This window comes from Aegilops tauschii, chromosome 5 (genome assembly GCF_002575655.3).
Source record: "Aegilops tauschii subsp. strangulata cultivar AL8/78 chromosome 5, Aet v6.0, whole genome shotgun sequence".
Lineage (NCBI taxonomy): Eukaryota > Viridiplantae > Streptophyta > Magnoliopsida > Poales > Poaceae > Aegilops > Aegilops tauschii.
This window is the reverse complement of record NC_053039.3, coordinates 243,853,268-243,878,712: the sequence shown is the minus strand read 5'-3', so window position 1 is coordinate 243,878,712 and position 25,445 is coordinate 243,853,268. Positions and strand designations below refer to the sequence as shown.

The 25,445-nt window shown below is 44.9% G+C and overlaps 1 protein-coding gene across 1 annotated transcript; it reads left to right on the top strand.

Moving 5' to 3' along the window:
* The first annotated feature begins 13,174 nt into the window (after nt 1-13,174).
* Nucleotides 13,175-24,947, top strand: LOC109756134 (serine--tRNA ligase, chloroplastic/mitochondrial). The gene is made up of 10 exons (XM_020315001.4): nt 13,175-13,461; nt 13,547-13,722; nt 16,662-16,755; nt 16,847-16,995; nt 17,110-17,202; nt 20,401-20,580; nt 23,686-23,852; nt 24,030-24,164; nt 24,241-24,334; nt 24,418-24,947. Exons 1-10 carry the CDS (start codon nt 13,302-13,304, stop codon nt 24,703-24,705), a joined length of 1,536 nt encoding a protein of 511 aa, XP_020170590.1. The 5' UTR covers nt 13,175-13,301; the 3' UTR covers nt 24,706-24,947.
* The last annotated feature ends 498 nt before the right edge of the window (nt 24,948-25,445 follow it).

Below are 25,445 nucleotides of genomic sequence, written 5' to 3'. Positions count from 1 at the left end.
TTTGTCACAAGAAGGGTCATCTTCACACAATCCCATGTAATGAACAAGAATGGGATAAAGAGTTGGCTTACAATCGCCACTTCACACAATACATAAATAAATCATACATCAATCAGAGTACACACATAGGTCCGACTACGGAACCAAAATAAAAGAAGACAACCCCAAATGCTAGATCCCCGATCGTCCCAACTGGGCTCCATTACTGATCAACAGGAAACGAAACAACACAACGAACAAGAGCTTCATCGAGCTCCCACTTGAGCTCGGTTGCGTCACCTGCACTGGTATCGTCGGCACCTGCAACTGTTTTGGAAGTATCTGTGAGTCACGAGGACAATCTCACACCCGCGAGATCAAGACTATTTAAGCTTATGGTTAGGAAAGGGTAAGGTGGTGAGGTTGCAGCAGCGACTAAGCATATATGGTGGCTAACATACGCAAATAAGAGCGAGAAGAGAAGCAACGGAACGGTCGTGAAGCTGGCAATGATGAAGAAGTGATCCTGAACTCCTACTTACGTCAAACATAACCCAGAAACCGTGTTCACTTCCCGGACTCCGCCGAGAAGAGACCATCACGGCTACACACGCGGTTGATGCGTTTTAATTAAGTCGAGTGTCAAGTTCTCTACAACCGGATATTAACAAATTCCCATCTGCCACATAACCGCAGGCACGGCTTTCGAAAGATAATACCCTGCAGGGGTGTCCCAACTTAGCCCATTATAAGCTCTCACGGTCAACGAAGGATATTCCTTCTCCCGGGAAGACCCGATTAGTCTCGGAATCCCGGTTACGAGACATTTCGACAATGGTAAAACAAAACCAGCAAAGCCGCCCGAATGTGCTGACAAATCCCGATAGGAGCTGCACATATCTCGTTCTCAGGGCACACCGGTTGTCCAAGCTTCCGGTAGGCCAGACCAGAGTTGCCCCTGGTGGCCACCGGCGACTGACAGGTTGGACCAACACTCGAAGGAGCACTGGCCCGGGGGGTAAAAAAAGATGACCCTCGAGAGCGCGACTCCCAAGGGAAAAAAGGCTAGGTGAGGCAAATGTAAAACCAAGGTTGGGCCTTGCTGGAAGAGTTTTATTCAAAGCGAACTGTCAAGGGGGTCCCATAAATCACCCAACCGCGTAAGGGACGCAAAATCAAGGAACATAACACCGGTATGACGGAAACTAGAGCGGCAAGAGTAGAACAAAACACCAGGCATAAGGCCGAGCCTTCCACCCTTTACCAAATATATAGATGCATTAATAATATAAGAGATATTGTGATATCCCAACATAAACATAATCCAAAATGGAGCAATCTTCATCTTCACCTGCAGCTAGCAACGCTATAGGAGGGGCTGAGCAAAGCGGTAACATAGCCAAACAACGGTTTGCTAGGAAGGGCGACAAAGGTTAGAGGTTCATGGCAATTTGGGAGGCTTGAAGAGCAAGTGAATAGGTAGCGCAGCATAGCAATAGAGCGAACAACTAGCAAGCAAAGATAGAAGTGATTTCGAGGGTATGGTCATCTTGCCTGAGATCCCGCAAGGAAGAAGAACGAGTCCATGAAGAAGACAAACGGATGTAGTCGAACGAATCCTCACAACTCCGGAACAAAACCGAAGCTAACGAGAGAAGCAACCCGGAAAGAAACAAACAACATAGTAAACAACCACCACATACACATGGCACGATGCACAAACAAGTATGATGCATGTCCGGTTTAAAGAGGCATGGCATGGCAAAGTGCAACAAACAACACTACAAATTAAGTGGAGCTCAATATGCAACGAGTTGCATATTGACGAAACACCACATCAATTGTTTAGTTCTCTCGGTTATGTACTCGACCATATTAAATGTTGATTAACATGGCAAGAGGTGAAGCATAATTAAACTAACTATCTAGGCAATTTAAATGAGGCCGGAACAACAAATAACAATTCCGAACAATCCCCATGTCATTTAGCAATTTTAATGCAAACATCAATTTTAGACATTTTAAATGTTGTTATCATGATGCGGATGACATATGCAAGTTTTAAGCAATTTTATGAAAATGTTGACATGAGCATGTTATGAAGCATTTGTCGCCATGGCGGAAGGAAAAGGGTGCCACGGCAACGAATCCGAAAATGATGCCACGGCAACATATCGGTTTTGATAGCTCACGGAGATACCGGTGCAAAAGAAGTGGGCGTGAGCGTGTCATGCAAGGATGGTGGGGTGCTCCCGGATTCCGGGTTCCCACGGTACGCGGCATGGCAATCGAGGAACGTGCAAAGACCTCTCTCGGACACGGTGCACACACGAGCAACTCATACAACACATGCATTCGTTCACGGGCGGTCGTTCTCGGGGGTTATACCTTTGAAGCGTGTATTTCGGGGTGGTTCAAAAACGTCGAGGGAAGTAGTGGTTCACAAGTCAGAGAGGAAGTAGTCGTTTATGTTCCGTAGATGCTCGGGGTCACGACAAGGAACTTGACGTCCACGGGGTCTTCGCGGGTCGACGGTAGTGGTACATGTTGTCGGGGTACTTGTCGGTCCGGTCTTGGCGACGGTAGTTGTACACAAGTCGTAGAGGAACTTGATGCATCCACGCGTAGGGGTACTTGGCGCTCGACGGACGTCGTGGTACTTGTCGGTCCGGGTCTTGCAAATCCAAAGTGCTCATGTGCGGGGACGTCTCGGTCATTCAACGAAGAGGCCGTGTAGACGAACCGAAGTGGCCGTAGACGAGTTACACGGCCACGGCAGTCTTGAGACTTGGAGTTTCGTGTAGACGAACTTGAGGATGTTTCGGTGCGGCACTTGGCGGACCAAAACAAGGCAGCACCAAACGGTCTTTGAGGGACTTGGCGCGGCTCAACGGGAGCTAGGCATGGATGCTCTGGTCCCAGCGAGCGAAGCAGAGGGCGGGGTCGACGGAGGTGATGCAGGGGGCGCGGTTCAGGCGAAGCGGAGGCAGCGGCGGCGAGGCTTGGGGCTGGCGACGAGGATCCGGGCGAGGACGACGTCCTCCAGCGAGGCTTGCTCGCCGGCAACGGCTGGAGGCGGAGGTCGTCGGCGCGGGCGCATGGAGGCGCGGCGGGTTGGTGGCTCGGGCAGAAGGCCATGGAGGGGCACGGCTGGCCAGGAGGGTGCGAGCAGAAGGGGGGCTTGACAGGGGAAACGACGGCGAGGCACGGGTCTTGGCGTCCATGTCAGGCCGGTGTAGGAGCAGGAGAAGGGGAGGCGTCGCGACGGAGAAGGACGGCGGGGACAGGAGAGGCCGAGGCTGCGAGGCGGGGCGCGATGGCCATGGAGGTGGGGCGCAGCACGGCTGCAAGACGGCGGCGGCTGCAGGGCGCTGGCGGTGGGTGTGGGTGGCGACGCCATGGGAGCGAGGAGGAGGTCGGGTGCTGGCGTGCGGAGGGAGATGGGGATCGGGCGCGAGGAGAAGGAGAGGGGGTCGGGCACTGGCGGTGCTGGAGGGAAGGAGATGGGGATTCGATCGGGCTAGGGTTTGGCTTAGGTGGGCCGCGGGGATGGGCCGACTTGGAGTTGGGAGGCCCAGATGGGCCGGCTTGAATAGAAAGATTTTGTGCATGCGTTTAATTTTCCCGGGCTCATAAAAATGTGCTTCTTCCGAGAAAATAGAAAAGGCCAGATTAAAAAAATATAAATTCAAACTCATTTGAATTCAATTCAAACGGGTTTGAACTAGGACTTGATAAAAGGAAGGTCCAAAAATGTTCGGATTATTGGTGGAGCTCCGGAATATGATGAAAGAATAAATGGCAAGGTTGGAGACCAAGAATTAAGATAACAAAGGCGTTGGGATATTTGCAAGTGTGTTATGGTGAACTCCAATTAATGGAATATTTTAATATAGCTCCCTAATAATATAGGGAGGATATATGTTATAAAGAGAAATCACCATGTGCATTTCCCTCGATTTAAATGGATCGAAGATCCATGCAATTTACTTAGTTGAGTTTTTAAAAAATTAAATGACATGATGGCATGACGACATGATGCAATGCAAAAATAAAAGAGCAAGCACAAATGAAACACACAGTGATCACGAAAATATGGAAGTCTTCTGAAGCGTCGGTCTTGGGGCGTTACACTGTATCACCCTTTCCTCTTCAAGGGAAAACCAACGCAGTGCTCAAGAGGTAGCAATGATCCAATATCATTACATAGCCTTTGATCTGAGGCTATCCTGGTCTCCAGGACCCAACACAAGTATTCATCCTTTCCAATCTGAAAAAGGTGTTGCCGAAAGCTTACCCTCTTCCACACGGATGCTACAACCGCTATCACTCTTGCAGGAGGGGAATTACAGAGTTCGCCTCTCGACATCTTGTTTGGTAAGCGGAATTTTGACCCAGGCGCCCTAGTGTTGCCTAACCGTTCGGCCGGAGATGTCAGATGCGAGATCTTTAGCTACTTGTATCAATTTGCCGCAGTGTGCTTAGATACAATGGGCTGGCAGCTGAGGCTTGGCAGGATGGGGGAGTTAATTAAGGTCGAGGGAGCAGGAAAGAACCATGTCAATGCCTTTCCGTTCAAAGATAAAGGGAAGACCTTCTTCTTGATAACATCCTCGGGCATATCTGCAAGCTTAAATAATCCACAAACTTCATCCACATAGACTAGGTGCATATCGGGATGTAATGTTCCATCTCCTGTAAAAGGATTAGCTAGAAGTTTCTCTATCATACCCGAAGAAATTTCAAAGTAAACATTTTCAGTAGGTTGAGGAGCAACTCTTTGCTCTACTGGTCAGGGGGAAGATACCCCGAACAAGCCCCTCAAAGGATAATTTTCCATAGTAACAAGTGACAGCAAATTTCAGCACACTATATAAATATTTCCTTACCAAATTCCACCTACCAAAGGCGCTTCGCTCCCCGACAACGGCGCCAGGAAAGAGTCTTGATGACCCACAAGTATAGGGGATCTATCATAGTACTTTCGATAAGTAAGAGTGTCGAACCCAACGAGGAGCAGAAGGAAATGGCAAGCAGTTTTTAGTAAGGTATTCTCTGCAAGCACTGAAATTATCGGTAACAAATAGTTTTGTGATAAGGTAATTCTTAACAGGTAACAAGTAACAAAAGTAAACAAGGTGCAGCAAGGTGGCCCAATCCTTTTTGTAGCAAAGGACAAGCCTGGACAAACTCTTATATAAAGGAAAGCGCTCCCGAGGACACATGGGAATTATCGTCAAGCTAGTTTTCATCATGCTCATATCATCCGTGTTCGTTACTTTTAATTTGATATGTGGGTGGATCGGTGCTTGGGTTCCCTTCCTTGGACAAGCATCCCACTTATGATTAACCCCTCTCATAAGCATCCGCAACTAAGAAAGAAGAATTAAGGTAAACCTAACCATAGCATGAAACATATGGATCCAAATCAGCCCCTTACGAAGCAACGCATAAACTAGGGTTTAAGCTTCTGTCACTCTAGCAACCCATCATCTACTTATTACTTCCCAATGCCTTCCCCTAGGCCCAAAAAAATGGTGAAGTGTCATGTAGTCGACGTTCACATAACACCACTAGAGGAAAGACAACATACATCTCATCAAAATATCGAAAGAATACCAAATTCACATGACTACTTATAACAAGACTTCTCCCATGTCCTCAGGAACAAATGTAACTACTCACAAATCATATTCTTGTTCATAATCAAAGGGGTATTAATATGCATAAAGGATCTGAACATATAATCTTCCACCGAATAAACCAACTAGCATCAACTACAAGGAGTAACCAACACTACTAGCAACCCACATGTACCAATCTGAGTTTTTGAGACAAAGATCGGATACAAGAGATGAACTAGGGTTATGAGAAGAGATGGTGCTGGTGAAGATGTTGATGGAGATTGACCCCCTCCCGATGAGAGGATCAATGGTGATGACGATGGTGACGATTTCCCCCTCCTGGAGGGATGTTTCCCCGGCAGAACAGCTCCGCCGGAGCCCTAGATTGGTTTTGCCAGGTTCCACCTCGAGACGGTGGCGTTTAGTCCCGAAAGCTTCCTTCTTATTTTTTCCAGGGCAGAAGACACCTTATACCAGAAGATGGGCATCGGGGGGCTGCCAGGTGGCCCACGAGGTAGGGGGCGCGCCCTCCACCCTCGTGGACGGTGGGTGGCCCCCCTCTGGTGCTTTATTCGCCTGATATTTTTAATATATTCCAAAACTGACTTTCGTGGAGTTTCAGGACTTTTGGAGTTATGCAGAGTATGTCTCTAATATTTGCTCCTTTTCCAGCCCAGAATTCCAGCTGCCGGCATTCTCCTTCTTCATGTAAACCTTGTAAAATAAGAGAGAAAAGGCATAAGTATTGTGACATAATGTGTAATAACAGCCCATAATGCAATAAATATCGATATAAAAGCACGATTCAAAGTGGACGTATCACAGCTCATTTGGAGTTGTGCAGAATAGGTGGCGTGACATAGCTTTTCCAGGTCCAGATTTCCAGCTGCCAGAATTCTCCCTCTTGGTGTATTCCTTGTAAATTATGAGAGAAAAGGCATTAGAATTACTCCAAAAAGCATTATTATGGATAAAAACATTATAAATAACATCAAGGAAACATGATGCAAATGGGCGTATTATTGTGCACCAAAGAGGTAGCTCTTTGTGACATAGGAGGACATGTTATCGTCTTGCTCGATGAAGAGTGGGTTGGTAGAAGTACTTGGCCTATCCATCATTCCAAGAAAAATATGTGAGTGGTAGAAAGAGAATAACTTATACCAAATGTACCTTGACCGATGTTGAAGATGGATCAATGATCACTCAAATGTGTAACAAGGAAATAGCACAATTGGTACCAATTCTTGTCGGTTTCTCACACCTACACAAGTAAAAGCTTATAGTGGTGCTTGGTTAGGATGGTGGCACAAAATTTGATGCAATTGTTAGTGAGCCTCAATAATGTTGGAAAAGATTCACAAATTTGCAAATGCAACAAGTAGACCAATAGCAAGATGTTGTACACGGAAACACACACTCAAATAGATAAGTGGGGTCGTGCAACCAAGGAATGAGCCAAAATGTGGAATCCACGAAAATGCTCTTGTTGCACAACACTAGGGAGATGCTAGCACGATTGTACAATAGGTGGATACGAAACTTGTGCACAACCTACTAAGCAAAAATGCAACGACTTCTATCTCAAGTATGCTATATGTATGGTATTCCGATGATACGATCCAAGATGATCGAGTATGACAATCTTAATGTAGTATGATGCTATGGTTCTTGCTTATAAGCTCTTTGCTTATCTTTCCCTTTTGCTTAAAAGCTTGTTTGGCTCTTTGTCTTTTGAGCTCTTTTCTCATGCAAAACTTCACGAACCAATATAGCAATTGTGTATATGCGATGACAACCTTGTGACACAAAAGATGATACCAAGATAGGCACCACGATGATATTGTAAGTATGCTATGAGAAGTATGACCACTAATGTGCACAAGTGACGTTGCCGACAATACTCAAAGGCTAGTCTCGATGGGTAGGATACACAAAATTGGGCTATGGTGGTTATCAATGCAATGGCAAGAATGTATAATATATCACGATACCAAGATGAGGTTACCGTTGATGTTGGTTGTAAGTAAGCAAGAGTGGTTGACGGTGTTGATGACGAGTCCGTTGCGAAGATGAGCGGCGGTGATGTTGATGTAACCGTACCTAAATAGCCGAAACACAATAGGACACATGAACCGCAACTCAAATTCTCAAAGCAAAACGTGTCAAAATTGTCGGAATTGGTAGTGGGTAAGTGATGGTGGTGTTTGCGGAAAGCGGTGGTGCTATGCGGAAGTGATGGTGGTATGCGGAATTGTACGTGGGCACCGGAGCAAAATTTGGTGAGAGTTAGGCGGGAAACGGGGTGGTGGATGGAAGAGATGCTGTCAGGGGCCGGATGCCGGGCTTGAGGGCCGGATGTCCGGGCTCTGGATCCGTGGACGAACTCGAAGAACTCCGCGTGGAAGAGGCAAATTCGGGGCAAAATTTGGGGGATTTTGTGGATGGAAATTGGGGAAAAGATGGGGAAAAGCTAGATCTACCTGCAACACACGAAATCCATGGATAAAATCCAACAAAACTTCATCACACCAACAAATCACAAAAAAATTTGGGGGGCTATTTTTGTGGAGATTTTTCGAATTTGGGACAAAATCAACAAAACTAGGCTAGAAAACAAAGAGGGGGAGCTCCGAAATCGTGATCAACGTGGCTCATGATACCAATATGATGTAGGGTGGAACCCTATACGGTCGATCTTTCACGAACGGAGCGGATCCCGCGATGAACACGAAGAACACAAAGGGAAACACAAGAGAAACACTCAAACCAACGAGATTAGGTCACACATATGTTAGATTCGAGTACACATAGAGATCACACGGTCCAAATCCAACAAGATACGATACATAGGGTAACCGGTTCTTCTCCGTGAGGAGGTCTTGAGGTCTTCCCGTAGGATCTTGAATCCAAGTGGATCTTCTCCGAAGAGGTGTCGGTCCCTCGCGGTGGAGTAGATCTGGATGGATGAGCGAGGCTCTATCTCACATATGAGCTATCACAACGCTGACCCTAGAAAGAGGGAGGAGGAGGAGTATATATAGTCTACATGGGCGAAGGGGTACATGGGCCTCGGCCCTTACACTGTGCGTAGACAGGGGAGGCCAGATGTTCGGGCGTCGGGCCGGATGTCCGGGCCTTCACGAGGTGCCGGATGTCCGGGCGGTCAGGGTTGGCCTTGACGCTCTCTGGATAGGCGGGGTCCGGATGTCCGGGCCGGGGGCCGGATGTCCGGCGTCTCGGGAAGAGCTGGATGTCCGGACTGACGTGGTTCAACTTCGGGTGCGTTCGGTGATGGGCGCCGGATTTCTGGGCGGGGGCCGGATTTCCGGGCTATCTGGCCGGATGTCCGGGCCTTCACGAGGTGCCGGATGTCCGGGCGGTCTTAAGGTTGGCCTTGACGCTCTCTGGATAGGCGGGGTCCGGATGTCCGGGCTGGGGGCCGGATGTCCAGCGTCTCGGGAAGAGCTGGATGTCCGGACTGACGTGGTTCAACTTCGGGTGAGTTCGGTGATGGGCGCCGGATTTCCGGGCGGGGCCGGATTTCCAGGCTATCTGGCCGGATGTCCGGGCCCTGTAGACTTGCCCGCTGGTCGGTTGCTGCAGGCGACACCTCCAGGGGCCGGATGCGGGGTCATGGCCGGATGTCCGGGACCTGGGAGCTGTTCTTGACTCCTTCCATTGGTTCTCTTCTTCCGTGAACTTGGGGACTTGTCCGTCTTCACGTGCATCTTCGAGAGGGTCCTCTTGGTACCTGATCATGCACAACATTTCGGACTTAGGTAGTAGCCATGTCTCAAGTGGATCATATGTGATATCGCTAAGGAAGGAAGTCACCTCGGTCTCGAGAGCTCTAGCTCGTGCTCGTGTCATAGGTCCTCTTGGCACTTGGTGAGACGATGGTAGGTCCATGGGGATGACCTCACTGCTGAAAAAACTTGCGCTTATGTTGGTTGATCTGTCGGAGGCCTTACTGCACATTATCATCCACTCCAGCTGCCCTGCCCTGGAGCATTTGATGCTTGTTTTTGGAAACGGAATCCATATCTCTTGTCTCAAAATACAGTTGCCTCACCTTGTAAGCATTGGAATTCGTTTTGAAGGATATGAGCTCATCATCAAAGATGCCCCTTCACTTCAAAGGTTGCTCCTTGATTGTTGTTATAAACCTTCACAAATAACTGTGGTCTCTGCACCTAAACTGGAGACCTTGGGTGTAATACCTGATCCGTTTAAACATTACAAGATCGTGGTTGGCTCCACACTTATTCAGGTATTGTATATTATCCATGTACACTTTTGCAATCTGTATTTTTCATTTGTGCGCGTAAGTTAAATATCATCTTGGAGTACACTTTTGGTGCTAATTTTATGTTCTATGTTGAATGAAGAGCTTGTCCATGGATGACCTATTAGGGGTGCTGGATTCTGTTAAGACCTTATATATTTATATACGGTGTCTTGATCTGAACACCACTATTGGCTTGCTGCGATGCTTTCCATGTCTGGAGAATTTGTATATAAAGGTGATGGTTTCACACACATTGAAAGCCCATATATAATGTACTAGAATTAACCGTTCAGCTATCGCTCCACATAGTCTATTTTAGACATTAACTATTTTCAATCTTCATGTCTATTTAGGTACTAGGACTTCGAGAAAAAGGTCTAACCAATCGATGGCAGATGAAGCACAAGGATTTTCTTAGATCTCATGACATTTGTTTGAAGACAATAACGATGGAAGGATATGCATCCAACCATGCAAACACTAGCTTTGTCACATTCTTCATGTTGAATGCGAGGGCACTATTGTCCGTGAGGATTAAGTTTTTCGACAAGAAATTTCTCATAGATGGACATGTTGAACGGCATAAAAAGAAGTTTTAGGTGGACCTAAGGGCTTTTGATTGTGTTCGTCTTCTATTTAGAACAACGTGTCATCATCATGGACCATTAGATTTTTTGTACCGGGATCTTGATTTTATGGATCGGATCGAACCATTTGATTGTGACTGTCGAAAACTTTGGTTGAGTTAGATGTTATTGTCCTGTTCAATCTGGATTTTGTGTAAACCTGATGAACAATTAATTCGCGTGCTTCTGTACCTTTTGTAAGCTGGAGTTAGATATTGTTGCCCTTTTCAACTCGGCTTTGACCCATATTTTCTTTCATACTCGGCTTTGATCTTTGTTCATTACAGAACTCGCATGTTCTTAGCGTCCGCCAGCACCCACAAACTTATTTTCAGCTAGTACACCAAATGGGCTGTAATTCTTAATAAGAAAAGCTGCATGGTAGTGAGAATTTTGGATTCTGATATTTGGGACCCATAAGGAAAAAACCTATCTAGGGCAGTGTCAACTCGACAATAAACATTGAGAAACCTGGTTTTAAAATTACTATAAATCTAAAACTCGCCTCAAAATCATGAAACTTGGCATGGTGTTATGACATGACACCAACATGCTGTGGTAAAAAAAGTCTAACTTGGGACAAGTTTTGGTATAAACTTCTTAGAAACCGGAGCTTCTCTCAATAAGCCTTATGATTTCGAGAGGGAACTTATCACCTATGTGTGTGAAACGACATACGCTGTCTCTTCCCTCCTTGATTTATTTTATAGAGGCGACATGGAACTATAGGAGCGTCGTCCTAAGAATATGAAATTATTCAGGGTTCGTTTTGCCTTTTTATACATTATTTGAATTTTCTAGGCATTTTGGAACATACTTTGGTGTGTGTAAAGGTCATGTGTGTACTAGACACCTATCTAATTGGATGTTCAATTTGGTTATGGAATCAAGTCCTTATAAGTTATAAGTACATATATTGTTGTTCCGTATGCAATGACATCGTACACGCACCATACCAGGGAACCCGTCGATGATGAATTCATCAATCACTGACAATTGTATACCAGCAAGCGATTGCCCACAACACACACGGTTTATTGAGAGAAATTGTCTGTGCTATTATGGGTCTTCACACACATTTCTGATTAGGAACCTGTTTGCCGCATATCACACACATCTTGTTAAGTTGAACCGTCTCTGTTGTGTTGCCTAATCGAAAACAGTTCATCCGAGTGAACTGTATGCCGTATAAGAAAGAGAGAGAGAGAGAGAGATATTAAACACATAGCTACTAGTACATACCCTCAGCCCCGAGGGTGAACTACTCCCTCGTCGTCGTGGAGACTGCCGTGATGATGAAGATGGCCTCCGGTGATAATTTTCCCATCCCGCAGGGTGCCGAAAAAGGGTTATAGATGAGAACGCGGAGGTACAGAGGCTTGCGTCGGCGGAGTCGAAGTTTTAGGGTTATTTCTGGGAGTTTCCCCATTTATAAGAATTTTTCAGAGTTGGAATCACACGAAAAGGAGCTAAGAAGGGCCCACAAGCCACCACTGCACCATTAGCCCCCAGGCGCGCCCAGGTGTGTTGTGGCCACCTCGTGACTCTTCTGGTCCTCCCACGAAGCTTCGAGGGTCTCTTTTGTTCCCAAAAAATCGTCAAAAAGTTTCAACCCATTTCGAGAACTTTTATTTCTGCATAAAAAAAAAACATCACGATAGTTCTGCTGAAAACACCGTTCCGGGTTAGTTACATTCAAATCATACCAAAACTATATAGAATTGTTGTAAACATGACATGAATACATCATAAATTATAGATACGTTAGGGACGTATCAATAATCATGCATGCTTACTATTGCTCTTCTGCTTCATTGCTTGTTGTTCTGTGTGCTTAGTTGCTTGCTGTTTATGTGCTTCATTGCTTGCTGCTTCAACTATTTCTCTTGTGCACTGCTAGGACAAGTGGTATGCGCTGTTCATCGGGAGTGTTCTAGGGGATTACCGTTCATGGGAAGCTTACAATGAACAAAATTTAGGGTACACGCACATCACCCACATACTACCTCCATCTTGGTTTATTGGTCTCCTTTGAAATTGGTGTCAAATTTTGATCAAATATTTAACTAACAAAATATTAATGCATGCTAATAAAAAATATATCGTTGAATTCGTATTTGAACATAGTTTCCAATGATATAATTTTTGGTGACATGCATGAATATTTTATTACTTAAATTTATGGTCACAATTTGGCACAGAATATAATATGGACCAATAAACCAAGATGGAGGTAGTAGTGTTTAAGACTAGGCAGGCGACAGAAGATGCTTACTCCAAGTTTGTGCAAAAGCACGCATGCAAGGTTAAAGTTGGCAAGGCGGCGCCACACTTTGTGGGCGAAGAACTTCATTATCATCCTGCAACCCGTCGCCATTGCAGTGTTGTGGCGTTGATGTGGTCGCTATGATTATGTGTAAGGAGCAGTGGGTAAGCCTTGTTATAGCACACCTTGATGCTTGTGTGCAATCAAACAATGTGTATATGTGCGAGTTCAGACGATGGAGGACATGTACTTATCCTCTCATGCTATGCACAGCTGGAAAGCATATGTAATGCACGCAAAAATTAAGGTTGAGATGACAACCAAACACGTCCTAAGATACACTCCCTCTGTCCCAAGATATAATGGCAAAATAGTCGATCGGACGGCTGACATTCCACCCAAGGACACCGCTTGGACGGCCATAAAATGGCGAGGCTGCATAACAAGGCTCTGCAAGTCGCAAGTCTCTTATCCCCTCTGTCCGCCGCCCGCCGGCCATTTCCCACTCCGGCGAGATGCTGACCTGCGGCCGATACCTATCCTCCGCCGCTGCCACAACGCCATCCTTTCCCCCGCTCCGGACACTAACCTTCTCTCTCCTCCGCTATCATCCTATCCGCTTCCTCTCGTTCTCCTCCGCCGCCGCCACCACCGCAGTCGAACCTGAGACCATAAGTAAAAAAACCGAGTTCCTAATAAGATAAAAAAAGCCATCTCATTTATCCTAACCTGCCATCTGAGCTGTGTTGGTTTGGTACAGGCGGCGGCGGCGGCGCGGGTGGTGGTGCCACGAGGCCGCAGTGGAAGGCGGCGATAGACTTCAAGTGGATCCGGGACAACAGGGATGTCGTCGCCACCAACATCCGGAATCGGAACTCCGCCGCCAACCTCGACGTCGTCCTCCAGCTCTACGATCAGTACCTCGCGCTGCAGAAGGTCAGTGGCCTGCCTGTTATTGCTACTGCTGCACTCCTGATTTGTTTTTGGACTGTATACTCCAATAGAACGGATAGCTTTTCACTGCCAAAGCGCGTGATTTACTAGGCTAGACATTGGGTATGATGGGTCACCCGCAAAAAAAAAAGGTGTCTGTCAGATGAGATGATTCTTATCAAAGGGTAATAACTTCCATCTGGGATTATGCCCGAGTTGTTGTTTGAGCTGTGCTATATGAATGATGGACTGCCACTGTTCAGCATTTTTTTTTTTGCAATAATAGCCAGCCATGCCTTGTGATTATTGTACCGCATGGTAGCTGTAGGCATTATGTAAGTTAGAATCAGAGCTAAAAGACTGACAGTAGATTGTGAATCATCATTGTTAGTTCGATGTTTGTGCATGTATCTGCGTTGTGAATGTCTGAGTAGGCATCAGGTGTATATGCCCAGGGGCCAGGAGCTTGTCTAGGGGTAGCCCATCAAACAAAATATCCTGGAGATAGTATTTGTTCTCCTTAGGGCATTTCTAACCGATCCCCTAAAAGTTAGCAGAGTACATACCTTAGTGGGGTATATATACTCCACTAAAATTTGAAATTTCGCTGCACCTAGCCGATCCCCTAAAGTTAGCGGAGTAAAACTAAATTTGCACAAACTCAATCAAATTTGAACCAAAGATGATGCATTTAAACATAAGTTCAACACATAAAGTTCTCGGAACCGAACACTAAACATAAATTTAACCTAAAACTAAACTTAAACTAGTTTAGGGCGAAGTGGAGGTCGAGCCAATCTTTTCAGGTGAGGCCACCCTCGGTGAGAGCTGGGTCTGGGCCGGTGCCGTCGTCGTCGTCGGGGAAGACGCTCCACCACTCCTCGACGTCGATCTCGTTGTCGTTGCCCACCTCGCCACCCGCGTTGCCGCTCTCCTCGCCCTCGTCGTTGCCGCCCTCGCCGTCGGAGATGACGATAACTTCGCCGTCATTGATGGCAAAGATCGCCCGCTCTGCCTCCACTAGCTCTGGGCACTGCCGGCGGAGCTCATCCATGTAGGCCTCGTCGGCGGCCTCGGCCTCTGAGGCGCTCCCTCGCCTACCTGTCCTCTCGCGCCATCCGAGCGGTCACCACCCCTGGCTCCGGCGGGACGAGGTGGACTGGAGCCGTGCCGAACGGAAAGTTGAGCCGCACGTCGCGGCCGTGGAACCGGACCTGCCACCGGTTGTATTCCATGGCAGCAAGCTCGGCGGTGTCGAATGAGCCGACCCACTTCCGCTTGTGGGTCTCGTGGTTCGTGATTTCGGCCTCCCACGCCCCCCACGACCGCTGCCGGACGCCCATGTAGGTCCTCGTCTGCGGCCGTGGCGGAGGGAGGTCCGGGAAGTCCTCAAACCGCGTGAGGGGCGCGGCGGCAGGCGGATCGGCCGAGCGGTGGCGGCTCGAGGAAGCGGCCGGAGACGACGACACGCGGGCGTGGCGGCGCGGGATCCGTGCTGCGGATCGACGCAGGGGACCGGCGGCCACCCCGTCCGGCCATCGGGAGGAGGGAGGGCGGCGGATCGGGGAGTGGGGCGGGGGAGAGGAAGAGAGAGTGGGGAAATTTTACTCGGCCGCCGCGAGCCGGAGTAAATATAAGGAGAGGAATGGGTATGGAGTAAATTTTTTACTCCACTAACCGTTATAAGGGATCGGCTAGATGCGGTTTAGAGGAGAAAAAAGCCAAATATACTCCCTTATGGCCAGATAAGGGATCGGTTAGAAATGCCCTTACACCTTATGATCACCGAAACAACACTCTTATTACGACAACTTATTTTGACATCAAAGTACTCTTTATTGCAAGGTGATCACCATAGTATCTTTTACAAGAGTATCAACAATCTCTACGGGTGGATCTTCCATCCACCCCGCACTCACCTTACTTCTAGCTAGTTTGGCTAAATCATGGCAGCACAATTAGTCTCTCTAGGAGCATACTCAAAAATAATATGCAGGAAATCGCACGCAACTTTTCTGGCTACCCATAAAAGTTAGAAGTAGGGCATAGGAGGAACTCATACAGTCATACTAATAACCCTGGGCTTTTGTTGAGCTCTTCCAGACACACCCTGTTAGACCTATAACACGTACAGTCATTCTAACCCTGTGCTTTTGTTTAGCTCTTCCAGATATGCCTTCTGATATATTATGACATGCATTTTGTCTTGCCAATCGTCAATACTGAATCAGAACGAGTATGTTTGCTGTCACGTGGTGGGTGATTTGAGGAGGATTAGAGCGGAGATGGTAGCTATCTGAACTTCTGAAGTAAGCGCCAACCCCCTGGACCTTTGCAGCGTGACGCCAGCCGGAGAGCGGCTGTCACACAGCAAAGACAGGGGAAGAAATAACGCGAGGGAGAATAGATTGGTTTATTCCTGATTGATCAGAAATTAGAGGTGAGCATTATGTAGCCCACGTTACAAGACTTGAGGCCTAAGGCATAATATAAGCAAACTTGCAATATAACTAACTAGCCAAACTAAAAGGATACGACTAATCCTTTCCTTTAGCCACTACTGCCTACATCTGCTGGCGTTGTGGCCCCCTGTGTAGGTCTCCTGCGCCTAAAGGGGATGCCCCACATGACATTGCATTATGAAAAGCTCAATCATTAGCAGAGTTTGGTTGCACTGAACTGATGTAAGATTGCCCGCCAGTCAATTTGTTGTGTCACCGAGTTAATTTGCAAAGTTTGTAAGTTCCTTGTTCATTCACATCTTAGTGCATGGTGCTCATTCTGTTCCCTTTAAACTGTTCCATCCCACAAGGTCTATAAAACTATTGAAGACATCTGTCTTTACATTCATTAACTGAATACAATTGGTTAATTAGTTCTGTACTGTATAATATGGAGGTAGCAAAAGCATTGCGACAATTCCTAATCATGGCAAATGACAGGAGGTCGAACGGCTCCGAGCTGAAAGAAATGCAGTTGCTAACAAAATGAAAGAGAAACTAGACCCGTCTTTGCGACAAGCCCTTGTTGACGAAGGTAGAATTATCATGAGTGTTTTCTGACATTCAAGTATTTGCAAATAGAATTCGACAGCTTATAATTTTTGACTCATTTTGGGATATTTTAGGCAAAAACCTGAAAGAAAGCCTTATTGCACTAGAAGAGGATCTTGTTCAGCTAACTTATAAGCTTCAGTTAGAAGCACAAAGCATTCCTAATACTACACATCCAGATGTGCCTGTAGGGGATGAGGAAAGCTCTGTCACCAGAAAGGAGGTAGTGGATTTCCGTATAACTTCCTCTGCAGTACTGTTGCTTTTTTTTCTTTTCAAGGTAATGCCGTTTATGTATTTTCAACATTTTATAATTTGTTTCAGTTATGTTATATAGGTAGGCAGTCAGAGAAGCTTCAGTTTCCCCATTAAAGACCACCTTCAGCTTGGGAAGGACCTTGATTTATTCGACTTTGATGCAGCTTCTGAGGTATAACTGTAAGAAAGTATATATTTGTACTTAAGCTGAAACAGGACTACCAGTTAGAATTAAAAGTTAAGAAGAAAAACATGGGTTGTCAAACTCTCAGTAACAACAAATACATGTATGTAACCTCATAGTAGATCTATTTTTTGACTGAATACTGTGAGGCATCCTCATAGTAGATTTCGGTATGTTGACCAGCAAATTGCAATTCCGATTTACGTAATAGAAACACACTCATTTGAAATGCTTTGTTGTACCCAATTATATAAATATTAGTGGCAAATCCTTTCAACTCTTTTTTGTTTTCATGTCTTCATTGGCTCTTTGGCTATGACCTGCAAATTGGATTGTTGACTAAACCATTATCTATAGCACTATGCTCCCTAATTTTTAAGGCCTCACAATCAATTGAGGTCTCCAATTTGGAATTGGGTCATCCCGTTTTGACCAGATCAACAATTTCTAAAGGAGCTCCCTCATTCAATTCTCTTACACTATGCTCCTTAATTTTGGAGCTTTTACATTGGATTGAGGTATTTCATTTTGGATTTGATTCACGATTTTGACCAAGTCAACAATTTTTCAAATCAATCGGAGCAAAACACCGTATTATAAATAAAAAGAAAAACACACTCAATCATCTCCCTACTCGCCAAACCAAATACTCCCTCGGTTCCAAAATATAAGGTCTATTTGTTTTTCTGAAAGTCAATTTTCTTTAACTTTAACCAAGTTCAGAGCCAAAAATATAGACATCCACGTTACTAAATAAATAAAATATTGAAAGTCATTAAATAAAATATTGAAAGTCATTTCATGATGAATCTAATGATACTGATTGATATTGTGAATATTGATACATTTCTCTACAAAATTGGTCAACTTAAGGGGTTTGACTTTTCTAAAAACTAATACACCTTATATTTTGAATCAGAGGGAGTAAAAAATAGTATATGAAAACCCAACAACACCAACAGCGCACCCAGTCCATCTAGTATAGAAGAAATCCTCACTACATTATATATGTTCATAGAAAAAGATCAAATAACCCATGAACATGTAAATGATATCTGAAATGATAGATAAATAAATTTCAAATCCCATATAAATTATACATAGTCGCAATGACAGGTATATCATTACATTTATTTATGGATAGCTTATTGGAATTATCATGGTAAACTAAAGTAAACACCAAAATAATCATAGCAAAACAACAATAGTTAGAATCTAACACTTTTACCCAGAAAATAGCAACATGACTCAAAAGCAATTGAGATAGGGTGCTTCCTGTGAGCTAAGTGTATCAATTTACCTAATGTATTGCGCAGTACATCTCACCAGGTGAGTGTGGGAGGGGATTCTGTTGTATTCATTGACTCCGTACAACTTAATTAGTATCAAGAGCATGTCGTGAGCGAGGGTTTACTTACATCTCCACAATTATTTGAGTCAGTCAGCTCACCACAATATAAGTTGTGTATCCAGGTTTATGATAAATAGCTCCTATGTTAGTGTGAAACAACCACGAATATGGACATCAAGAAGGTGGCAAGTAAGAAAAATATAATTCAAATACCAGAATCTTGAGCAAATGTACTAATATAATTCACAGCTGAAGTTTGCCTACTCTCAAGCACATTAGTTTCAAGGAAGTAGGCTTCGGGTATAGAAAGATATACAGAGATTTTGTAGCACAACAGTTTTGGGTTTTGAATCACCCAGGAACAGCTCAATCAGGAACATCTCTTATGCTTGATCTCAAGAGAGTGAAGACACACCCTCACTTACTGCAGATAACCAATGCCTTTGATGTAGCCTACATTGCCATTTGCCAATCATAGAAACAATAGACATCAGGCATAAACGATTGACTGTCCTCGAGGGGATCGATGGAACATATATGATTAATATCTAATGCCACAGAAGGGGATCGAGTCATTGTCTTAAATGCCTTTCGATGGCATGATATATGAGCATAGAGATAAAAACACATTGATATCTGAACTGCCTACTTCAACTCCATCTGATGATATGTAAGCAATCACATTACAGTTTTGCTGCTGAAATGCTGCAGTAGCTACAATTAACATGTAGACATGCAAAAGTACACATCCAGTTCTGGAGGTTTGTCATTTTGGCGAACACTGGTGTGCATGCCACTAAGCAACAGTTGTGATACTGAAAAGGCAAAAGAGAACAGCATACATCTATTAGCAATTTATCAAATGTTTCAGCGGAATAAATAAACTAACCGAAACGACAGAAATTTATACTACATCTGAATGCAAAGTAGCAGCAAATTGGTCTGAGAAGGAACTGGCACAGGGAGAATTAACCACTCAGACGAGATCTTCAGTAATCATATGAAATTTGCATAGTGACATAATCTGACGGGAGCTGTAACTCACATCCATAAAAGTGAAGAAACTGGGAGTATGAAGAGCGGGAGGAGAGCTGGAGGACAGAGATGTGACAGCCTGCGGATGGGCAACCATCATGGTGGATCGCTTACATCTGAAGTGCTTAAAGTCACCCTAGGCGATAGCACGGAGGCAAGCAGAATAATTGTGGGATGGGTGCAAGAGTTGGGAACATCCTGGCAGAGATCCTCTAGAAGCCAGATCAGAATGTGGAGGAGGCATTAGGGGGCTTGGACTGGAGTGCAGCACGTGGACGGGGTAAGGAGGCCTATGGCTGTGAGATTGCCACGCTTGAGGGAAGACATCATCTGCCAATTCCTTGAGGCAGAACTCTGTTGCGGTGAAAGAATTCTCATTCACGCAGTGGAGGCTCGACGGCCGGGTTGGTGGAGGAGAAAGTAAAGGGGAGGTATAAACTGGTGCGGTAGTGGGGAGAGGAAGGGATCGGTGCCAAAGCTGTAAGGTGAAAATCTAACTGATAGCTCCAAGCCTCCACCAATAGACCGGCTAACGAGGTTTTGGTTAACTTTATCTGAGGGTTAAAACTTGAAAACTTGAAATTGTTGCAGAGAGGCGGCTGAACGGGGAAGCAGGAAAAACCAGTAGTTGGCACCACCTGGTTTAGTTATACAGGATACTTGTACTAAACGATATTAAGTCAATATATGCTCGCTGGAAGGCTCTAGTTATTTTGCCTTATAGTACAAAGTCCTGATATGAGTAGATGCCCAGATTGGTCCTGCTCTTTTCTACAAAAAGTTTGTACTGTCTTGCGCAGGTTAGTGGTTCAAAGTTCTACTACCTGAAGAATGAAGCTGTTTTGTTGGAGATGGCCCTTGTAAATTGGGGTATTGCTGAGGTCTCAAAGAAGGGTTTCACACCACTCATAACTCCAGAGATTGTTAGATCATCTGTTGTTGAGAGATGCGGCTTCCAGCCAAGGGCCCAAAATACTCAGGTATGCAGTCTCTAAACGTAGTATTTGGTTACTTTTGTTATCAACAGTGTTAGAACAGCCACTGCTTGTTTGGGACTGAAAGGCTTTGTTGTTATTGTTGTTGTCCATGTCAATGATTTAGTGCCTTATTTTGTTTTCATGTGATATGTTTTCCATCAGTATTCTGTTTGTTCTTGTTGATTATTTGGTTAGTGCTGATGTGCGGCCAGGTTGCTGTGATGGTCAATGCAGGCCAGTTAACAATTTCAGTTCCATTTTTGTAGTTTTGTTAGAGGGAGGTACATTTTAGCTATTCTCGGTGGCCTTGCACAGTCACTTATATTGTATCCTGCTCATTGTAATGATTACCAATTCGACTGTAATAGAAAGGTTTAGTTTAAGTAAAGCAGACAAGATTGTTACATATTACATCGTTAACTACCTAGATGAAAGATGTTCTGGAATTGACTCAAAAAGAGGCAAGGGGACCGGATTATCCTGGTCAAGCTGGTCGTTGGAGACTTAGTTCTCAATGTTATCAGTGTGTATGCCTCGCAAGCAGGCCACAATGAGAGCACCAAATGGGAGTTCTGGGAAGGCCTGGAGGACATGGTTAGGAGTGTACCTATTGGCAAGAAGCTCTTCATAGGAGGAGACCTCAATGGCTAGTGGGTACATCTAACACAAGTTTTGAAGGGGTGCATGTGGGCTTTGGATATGGTAACATGAATCAAGGAGAGGATGTCTTAAGCTTCGCTTTAGCCTATGACATGATTGTAGATAACACCCTCTTTAGAAAGAGAGAATCCCATCCATTGACTTCTTATAGTGGACAATATTCTAGCCAGATTGATTTCATCCTCTCGAGAAGAGAAGACATGCATGCTTGCCTCAATTGTAAGGTGATAACTAGAGAGAGTGTTGTCCCTCAACATAAGCTTGTGGTGGCTGACTTTCGCTTTCAGACTCGTGTCTAGCAGGATAAGCGCGCCAAAGTCGTTAGAATGAAGTGGTGGAAGCTCAAGGCGGAGGCAACTCATGCTTTCAAGGAGAAGGCTATTAAGGAGGTGATGCAAACAATATGTGGATGAAGGTGAAGACTTGCACTTGGAAGGAAGCGTCAGAGGAGTTTGGGGTGACTAGGGTAGTAGAAGCGAAGCTAAAGATACCTGGTGGTGGAACGATGATGTCCAGAAGACTATTAAGGAGAAGAAAGACTGTTTCAAACGCCTACACCTGGATAAGAGTGCAGACAACATAGAGAAGTACAAAGTGGCAAAGAAGACCGCAAAGCGAGATGTGAGTGAAGCAAGAGGTCAGGCGTATGAGGACCTCTACCAGCGTTTATGTTTAAACACGAAGGAAGGCAAAAGGGACATCTATAAGATGGCCAAGATCCAAGAGAGGAAGACAAGGGATGTCAACCAAGTCAAATGCATCAAGGATGGAGCAGATCGGCTTCTGGTGAAGGACGAGGAGATCAAGCATAGATGGCGAGATTACTTCGACAAGCTGTTCAATGGAGAGAATTGAGAGCTCTACCATGGAGCTGGATGATTCATTTAACGATACGTACATACATTTTGTGCGACGAATTCAGTAGCTCGAGGTTAGGGAGGCTTTAAAAAGGATGAAAGGATGCAAGGCGATGGATCCTGATGGTGTATCCCCATTGAGGTGTGGAGAGGCCTTGGAGACATAGCGGTAGTATGGCTAACTAAGCTTTTCAACCTCATTTTTCGGTCAAACTAGATACCAAAGAATAGAGGCGGAGTATAATAGTACCAATTTTCAAGAACAAGGAAGATGTTCAAAATTGTACTAATTACCATGAAATTAAGCTGATGAAGTTATGGGAGAGAGAGTCGTTGAGTGCCGCTTAAGAAGAATGACAAGAATGACAACAAAGTCCATTATCTCATCAAGGACATGTATGATAATGTTGTGACAAGTGTTCGAACAAGTGATGGCGACACTGATGACTTTCCAATTAAAATAGGATTGCACCAAGGGTCAGCTTTGAGCCCTTAACTTTTTTGCTTTGGTGATGGATGAGGTCACAAGGGATATGCAAGGAGATATCTCATGGTGTATGCTCTTTACGGATGATGTGGCGCTAGTCGACGATAGTCGGACATGGGTTAATAGAAAGTTAGTGCTGTAGAGACATGCATTTGAATCGAAATGTTTTAGGCTTCGTAGAGCTAAAACTGAGTAAATGAGGTGCAATTTCAATACTACTAGGCACGAGGAGGAGGAAGTTAGCCTTGATGGGTAGGTGGTACCTCAGAAGGACACCTTTCGATATTTCGGGTCAATGTTGCAGGAGGATGGTGATATCGATGAAGATGTGAGTCATCGAATCAAAGCTGGATAAATGAAGTGGCACCAAGTTTCTGGTGTTCTTTGTGATAAGAGTGCCACAAAAGCTAAAAGGCAGGTTGTATAGGATGATTCGACCTACGATGTTGTATGGTGCTGAATGTTGGCCAACTAAAAGGCGACATGTCCAACAGCTAGGTGTTGTAGAGATAGGCATGTTGAGATGGATATGTGGCCACACAAGAAATGATCGGGTCTGGAATGTTGATCTACGTGGTAGAGTTGGGGTGGCACCGATTGAAGATAAGCTTGTCCAACATCATCGGAGATGGTTTGGGTGTATACAATGCAGGCCTCTAGAAGCGCCATTGCTTAGCGGACGGTTAAGGTGTGCTGATGATGTCAAGAGAGGTCGGGTAGACCAAACTTAACATGGGAGGAGTCCGTAAAGAGATATCTGAAGGACTAGAATATCACAAAAGATTGGACAGGGGTGCATAAAAGTTAGCTATCCATGTGCCAGAACCATGACTTGGTTTCAATATCTTACGGGTTTCAGTTCTAGCCTACCCCAACTTGTTTGGAACTGAAAGGCTTTGTTGTTGTTGCACAGATGCTCAAGCAATAGAACTATATAAGTGCAATTTCTGTACTATATGCTTTCTGCCAGTGTGTTATGGCAGGTTATAGTGGTACCTTGTTACTATTCAATATTCAATAGTACTGTGCAGAATCAAATCATATGACATCTTTATGTCCCTTACATGATGATTTTAAATAATCACTTGTGCCATCTTTATGTAGGTCTATTCAATAGATAACAGTGATCAGTGCCTCATAGGGACTGCAGAAATTCCCGTTGGAGGCATCCATATGAACTCTATCCTTGTCGACTCTGATTTACCTCTAAAATATGTGGCATATTCACACTGTTTTCGCACAGAAGCAGGTGCCGCAGGTGCTGCCACTAGGTATCTCTGTTCTCTTCTTCCCTTAAAGGCTGTCTTTGAGTGTGTTGATTTAGGAAGTTTCCTTATAGTATGCTCATATAGAAATTACTAATTGATGATGGTTCAAGTCCGTAATGAAATCGTTTACTCTTTTTTTTTTTGTGAAGTTGCTGAGTTTCAGTGATCTGTCTTGAACAGGGGCCTTTACCGAGTACATCAATTTAGCAAGGTTGAGATGTTCATATTCTGTCGGCCAGAGGAAAGTGACAAGTACCATGAAGAACTTATAACCATCGAAGAGAATCTTTATGCATCACTTGGACTTCATTTCAAGTATTTCCTGATCTTCTTGTGAGTTTCTAAGTCATAAACGTTCCAAGGCCAATAAGATTATTCTCCTCTCTCGTAGAACTTTGGATATGGCAACAGGAGATTTGGGCGCTCCAGCCTACAGAAAGTATGACATTGAGGCATGGATGCCAGGCCTGGATCGGTACGGTGAGGTAGGCAGCAAGTATTTCTTGCGCCCTGGCAACTTGTATCCATTTTGAGCAGTTCTCATGTTTCCTGCTCAAAACATACGCAGATCTCAAGTGCATCAAACTGCACGGACTACCAGAGCAGGCGGCTGGGTATCCGGTTCCGTCCAGCACCCTTGGAGCCTCCACCGTCGACGAACAGCAAGAAAGGGAAAGGGGGTAGTTCAGGTCCGACGCAGTTTGTCCACACGCTCAACGCAACGGCAGTCGCTGTTCCTCGCCTGATCATATCCATTTTGGAGAATTTTCAGCAAGAGGATGGTATGGTGGTGATTCCTGAGCCGCTGAGGCCCTTCATGGGTGGGCTTGGCGTCCTCACCCCAAAAACCAAGTGATAGTGGCAATTAAACTTCTTTTTTTGCGGGAGGCATTTAAACTATTTAGGAGGAGTTTCTTTTTATATGGAAGTGGCAAGTGCCTCGAAGAACCTGTTAGTACCATTGGTGGGGAATTCTGGTACTCCCTCTGTAACTTAAAAGAAGTCATTTTCTGACACTGATTTTGACACAATCATAGTGTAAAAAAAAAGTCTTATATTAAGTTACAGAGTAGTACTCCCAGTGTTCCTACATATAAATCCTGATTCCAACTCCCTGTGTTCCTACATATAAATCCTTTTAGAGATTCCAATATGGACTAAATACAGAGCAAATGAGTGAATCTACACTTAAAGTATTTCTATATTTAGAAATGGAGGGAGTAGAAGATAATTTTGAATCTTAACTAAAATTTGAGGCATGTGTTAATGCTGTGGACGTGAAACACAATTTTGGTGAACGTATTTTATTTTCCTTCTCCGCACGAGCAGGAACTGTCTTTGCAGCGATTGGTTTCCGGGCACGATTAATTAGGCCATCTTCAAGGCTAACCGCCTGTTTAGGCGCTTGAGCAATTTAAAAATAATAATAAAGCTAAAAAATTGACATTACGTTTTTAGAGCCACTCCAACGCGTCGACCCATTTTGTCCGTGTGCGTCCCTTTGGGTCGCGGCGGACAGAAAAGTCGGCCCAACGTGCCGATCCAAACGGACGCGCGTCCGCTTTTCATCAGTCTGCCGACCCATTCGCGGCCCAA